Here is a 6192-nt window from a genome sequence, read left to right as displayed (position 1 = left end):
GCCTAATAAAATATATTTTAGAGTTTTAGTCTGTCTATGTGCTCTTAGCCAACTTCTTTGTCATTGCTTAGTCAGATGAACTAATCCTGAATTATTGGAGCACACATAGGGCTGGTATCCCACACAGATTAGGCCTAGTCCTGGACTAAACAGCATTTTTAATGGAGAATCCAGGAAACCGGAAACCAGGGTGGTATTGTCAGTTTCATAGTCAGTTCTGGAGAACCCCCTGTGAATGCAGTTTTTTTTATTCCAACCTTATAATCATTGTACATTGCTTTCTTTTGAAGTCTACTTTACATTTGAAAGAATTGCAAAAACATTGACATTGCAAGATTCATCAGTGTCACAATGTCATAGCACAAAACAAATACTTAAAAAAAAAAAAAAAACGTTATTAATTAAGCATAGTTTATTCTGTTTCAGAATGGAATGATATGAAAGACAAGTTGAAAGTCTGTCTCCTTTGGAAATGAAAAACTGAAGGCAAGATCAATAAAAGCGTACACGTTTGTTTTAAAAACTCAAAATCCAGTTGGAAAGTGCTGAATCCCAGCCTGGCCCCCGTCTCAGACCGCTTCAGTCTGGGTTTAAATTGGGTCTAGACAAGACCAGGTCTGCCCATCTTGCCGCCCATCAATTTGGCCTCGTCATCATCAATGGCAACAGACAAGTGAAGGAGGGCGTTGCTAAGAAATGTAATAATAAAAACCCTCTACAGCAGAAATGAAGGTCCAAGAGCACAACCGCCAGTCCGTACTTTTCTCAGAGAATCTTCAACCCAAACCCCTCCCAACCCAAAAGACAGGCCAGCCCATGTGGAGTTCCTATCCCCCTGGGAGGCTCAATAGAGGTGGTGGCTCAGAAGTAGAGGGGGTAGATAGGAGGGGAGTGGCCAGCACTGGTTTAGACAGACCCCAATGTTGAAAATCTGAGCTGTGTGGAGCGCGCCCATGGGCGATGTGCTATAGCTTGACAGTGCCCGTAGGAAGGCTGCTATTACACAATCTGTAATAACGCAGGTCGTTTACCAGTCTGTGCACACTCTGAGTGAAGGAGGGCAAGTCCTAGAGAGAGGGGGGAGGCACTGGTTACAAAGAAATCAAACATTTGAAGCCATGCAAACATTCAATGTACCGTAACACCCATTGGAACCATCCCACCAGTGTGTGCTAGTGTATATATTGGAAAAGAGCCAATGTAAATTGCATGTTGCATATGGGAGTTTGTTTATAAGCCCACAGTGTGCCCCCTGGCCCTCCCCCATTCCCAAATATGGGCCACGGGAAATTTAGACATTTTGTTGTACATATGTAAAATCACATGCACAACAGATTGTATAGTAATTAAACAATTAGTGAGGGAAAAAAGTATTTGATCCCTTGCTGATTTTGTACGTTTGCCCACTGACAAAGAAATGATCAGTCTATAATTTTAATGGTAGGTTTATTTGAACAGTGAGAAACAGAAAAACAAAAAAAAAAATCCAGAAAAACGCATGTCAAAAATTGTATAAAATGATTTGCATTTTAATGAGGGAAATAAGTATTTGACCCCTCTGCAAAACATGACTTAGTATTTGGTGGCAAAACCCTTGTTGGCAATCACAGAGGTCAGACGTTTCTTGTAGTTGCCCACCAGGTTTGTACACATCTTAGGAGGGATTTTGTCCCACTCCTCTTTGCAGATCTTCTCCAAGTCATTATGGTTTCGAGGCTGACGTTTGACAACTCGAACCTTCAGCTCCCTCCACAGATTTTCTATGGGATTAAGGTCTGGAGACTGGCTAGGCCACTCCAGGACCTTAATGTGCTTTTTCTTGAGCCACTCCTTTGTTGCCTTGGCCGTGTGTTTTGGGTCATTGTCATGCTGGAATACCCATCCACGACCCATTTTCAATGCCCTGGCTGAGGGAAGGAGGTTCTCACCCAGGATTTGACGGTACATGGCCCCATCCATCGTCCCTTTGATGCGGTGAAGTTGTCCTGTCCCCTTAGCAGAAAAACACCCCCAAAGCGTAATGTTTCCACCTCCATGTTTGACGGTGGGGATGGTATTCTTGGGGTCATAGACAGCATTCCTCCTCCTACAAACACGGCGAGTTGAGTTGATGCCAAAGAGCTCCATTTTGGTCTCATCTGACCACAACACTTTCACCCAGTTGTCCTCTGAATCATTCAGATGTTCATTGGCAAACTTCAGACGGGCATGTATATGTGCTTTCTTGAGCAGGGGGACCTTGCGGGCGCTGCAGGATTTTAGTCCTTCACGGCGTAGTGTGTTACCAATTGTTTTCTTGGTGACTATGGTCCCAGCTGCCTTGAGATCATTGACAAGATCCTCCTGTGTAGTTCTGGGCTGATTCCTCACCGTTCTCATGATCATTGCAACTCCACGAGGTGAGATCTTGCATGGAGCCCCAGGCCGAGGGAGATTGACAGTTCTTTTGTGTTTCTTCCATTTGCGAATAATCGCACCAACTGTTGTCACCAAGCTGTTTGGCGATGGTCTTGTAGCCCATTCCAGCCTTGTGTAGGTCTACAATCTTGTCCCTGACATCCTTGGAGAGCTCTTTGGTCTTGGCCATGGTGGAGAGTGTGGAATCTGATTGATTGATTGCTTCTGTGGACAGGTGTCTTTTAAACAGGTAACAAACTGAGATTAGGAGCACTCCCTTTAAGAGTGTGTTCCTAATCTCAGCTCGTTACCTGTATAAAAGACACCTGGGAGCCAGAAATCTTTCTGATTGAGAGGGGGTCAAATACTTATTTCCCTCATTAAAATGCAAATCATTTTATAACATTTTTGACATGTGTTTTTCTGGATTTTTTTGTTGTTATTCTGTCTCTCACTGTTCAAATAAACCTACCATTAAAATGATAGACTGATCATTTCTTTGTCAGTGGGCAAACGTACAAAATCAGCAAGGGATCAAATACTTTTTTCCCCTCACTGTATATCCTGTAAGCATCCCGTTGAAATGGGAAAATCTGAGATACAATGATGCTACCACAGTTTTCCACTCGTATTTCTCAGTCCAGAGTCTCTGATAATTCCAAGAGCACATAACCATATAATATTGGGCTAATACCCCACCACCTCTTTTACTATGAAATACAGTATACCTAACCTTACCCCAGACTCCCACTGCCGCGGCCATAACCCACTCTATAAACCCATTCCCATTAAGTCTCACCCGCTCCAGTTTAAAGTTGCGGCAGAGCACCGCCCGCTGGTTGGCGTCCACGCTCTGACAGCCATTGAGGAACTCGGGCATGAAGGCGGAGTAGAAGGCATCAAAGTCCACGGAGGCCATGTTGTACACGGCCAGGGCGATCTCCTCTTGAAGCAGGTCGTGACTTTTGTGGAGGAGCACCTGTAGGAGCACGTTGATGAAATGAAACAGCATGGATGTCCGGAACAGCTTCTGGAATAGACAGACAGAAAGAACAGTGTGGCCAAACACCAATATTAGAATCATTCAATTTTAAATCAAATCAAAGTTTATTTGTCACGTGCGCCAAATACAACAGGTGTAGACCTTACAGTGAAATGCTTACTTACAGGCTCTAACCAACAGTGCAAAAAAGGTATTAGCGTTAGATTTCCCTTCACTGGAACTAAGGGGCCTCCTGCACCAAACTTTACAGTTGACACTATGCATTGGGGCAGGTAGCGTTCTCCTAGCATCCGCCAAACCCAGATTTGTCCGGACTGTCAGATTGTGAAGTGTGATTCATCACTCCAAAGAACAAGTTTCCACTACTCCAGAGTATAATGGCGGAGAGCTATACACCACTCCAGCCGAAGCTTGGCTTTGCGCATGGTGATCTTAGGCTTGGGTACGGAAGCTCCCGACGAACAGTTCTTGTGCTGACGTTGCAGTTTCAGCACTCGGTGGTCCTGTTCTGTGCGCTTCAGCAGTCGGTGGTCCCGTTCTGTGAGCTTGTGTGGCCTACCACTTCGCGGCTGAGCTGTTGTTGCTCCTAGACGTTTCCACTTCACAATAACAGCACTTACATTTCTAGCAGGGCAGAAATTTGACGAACTGAATTGTTGGAAAGGTGGTATTCTATGACAGTGCGACGTTGCAAGTCACGGCGCTCTTTAGTAAAGCCATTCTACTGCCGATATTTGTCTATTGAGATTGAATGGCTGTGTGCTCGATTTTATACACCCGTCAGCAACGGGTGTGGCTGAAAAAGCCAAATCCACAAATTTGAAGGGGTGTCCACATACTTTTGTATATATAGTTGAGAATTAGATAGAAATAGAATAGTAATCATATTTCCATAATGACAACCATATGAGGTGAGGTTATTAAGTGTGACCATTCAAATAAAGTGTCACAAAGAAGAGACAAAGGGTCATTTTGGAGCTAATGGTATGGCAGATAAGAGCTGAACTCACTCTATGGTAGAGCTTGTGCTTGCTGTTGAGGGACTCCAGATAAGAGAGGTTCTGCTTGAAGATGTGGATGTCCGGCTGCAGGAAAGACTGCCCAAAAGCCTAGATAAACAGATTTGAGCCCATGTCAGGGAATTCTACGGCCCTGTCCAAAAACAACCCATAACCAATTCCCCCTAGACACCGAAATAACTGGATAGTTATAATCCACGGTTGGTTGGGGTCAATTCGAATTGAAGGCAGTTCATTCAGAAAGAGGAAAAACATTTGAAATAAATAGCTTCTACTTTTCAGATTATTGTGAAGTCATTGAATTTTAAGTAATTGAGAAGTCATTGAATGACTTCAATTCGAATTGATCACAACCCTGTAAGGAATATGGTATTAGAGTTTTTTAAACAGAACATTGTACAAATGGCAGCAACATGCTGAATTGTGAGTACAACTTACATTTGAATATTAAAATTTCCAAAAAGTCAGCAGGCAAACCATGAATTGTGATAGCTATAAAACTGAAAGGCCAGGAGGTGGAATTCTCTGATTAGAAGGGTGCTATAAGCCAATTATATCATGTACATGGGGTAAATATTAAAAAAGGCTATTATTAACTTGGCGTTGCAGTTTCGTTTAGACATTTTCGGAAATGTATTGACAAATTCACTAAAGCTTTCATTGGCACTTTGAAGTCAATACGGGTTGGGCTGGCCTTGATGGGCTCACTCGAATTGCGTTTCCATTGCGTCAAGAATTTAGAAATGATGTCATGTTGCTGGTTGCCAATATGTGACTGTGCAGCTGGCTTCGCTAATGACGAATTGAATTCACCCTCACCATGCTGTAACTAACATTACCTCAAACTCATGCCAGCCAGACTCATAACCATGTATTTAGCTTGCTAACGTTAGCTAGCTAAACGGTTAGCGTCATCGCTAGCATAACAGGCAAGCTAGCTAGCTTAATTCCTAAAAAATGAATGAAGGATCCAGCTATGGTGGTAATTCGTGTCATGTGTGACTACCGCAGTACTTTTCAATGTGCTATCTAACATGAGCTAGCTAAACATGGTGTCAGCATCCAGCATCCCCTCCCTCCTCCACACACACCTGCATGGCAGCACTAAACTGGGCCTCGTTCTCCATGGCCTCCTCAGCCAACCCCCTCTGCACGCTGGCTAGGACAGAGGTCTTGAAAAAGTACCTCCAGTTATGGTGAAGCACCTGGTATAGCAGCTCAAACATCTCTGCCTTGACGTCTGGAGAAGAACGCTGTGGGACAGACAAAGAAATCACAATAGATCTTTATTATCCATTGTTGATCAGAAATTCGTATTTTTTGCTGACCCAGTGTCCAACACAATCGATCGATATACCACACACAGTGTATCCATTTTTTTTAAATCAGTGTGTACAAACATGTTGTGTGAATGAGAGAGTGCACTCTCACCTCAGCCACAATAGGGTAGACTTGCTCCATGCAGATAAATATTATGCTGGGTAGGAAGGGTTTGAAGGACTGGCCGGGCTCCTGAACCACCACCTGGAGAATTTTTAGGAACTTCTCCAACACTCGGCAGCCTGCGCTGCCCTCCTGCAAGATACTGGCTGCCAGCTGCTCCCTGGGACGGACACACACAAGAATGTAAAACAAGTTATAGCTTCAAAATGTGTAAAACAATCACGGGGATGTTGAGGACAGCCAGTCCTTGCGTCTACAGCGCTGTCTATTAATTTTAGATCGGTTACATTTCTCTAGCCTCATCCCTCAGCTGTATATCAAAACATGTGG

The 6192-nt window shown here is 43.8% G+C and overlaps 1 protein-coding gene across 1 annotated transcript in view; it reads right to left on the bottom strand.

Moving 5' to 3' along the window:
* Nucleotides 1-491: 491 nt before the first annotated feature.
* The window catches only part of LOC106583883 (exportin-6), a 78778-nt gene continuing 73077 nt past the window's right edge, over nucleotides 492-6192 (bottom strand). The window contains exons 19-23 of the mRNA XM_014168507.3: nucleotides 5851-6022; nucleotides 5511-5672; nucleotides 4411-4509; nucleotides 3197-3427; nucleotides 492-1067 (exon numbers count right to left, since the gene is read on the bottom strand). Of these exons, the coding sequence (XP_014023982.1) occupies nucleotides 966-1067; nucleotides 3197-3427; nucleotides 4411-4509; nucleotides 5511-5672; nucleotides 5851-6022 (766 nt within the window). The 3' untranslated portion in view covers nucleotides 492-965. The remainder of the gene's footprint in view (nucleotides 1068-3196; nucleotides 3428-4410; nucleotides 4510-5510; nucleotides 5673-5850; nucleotides 6023-6192) is intronic.

Source organism: Salmo salar, chromosome 23 (assembly GCF_965601325.2).
Source record: "Salmo salar chromosome 23, fSalSal1, whole genome shotgun sequence".
NCBI classification, from domain to species: domain Eukaryota; kingdom Metazoa; phylum Chordata; class Actinopteri; order Salmoniformes; family Salmonidae; genus Salmo; species Salmo salar.
The sequence above is the reverse complement of the archived record's forward strand: the minus strand, read 5'-3'. Positions and strand labels throughout refer to the sequence as shown.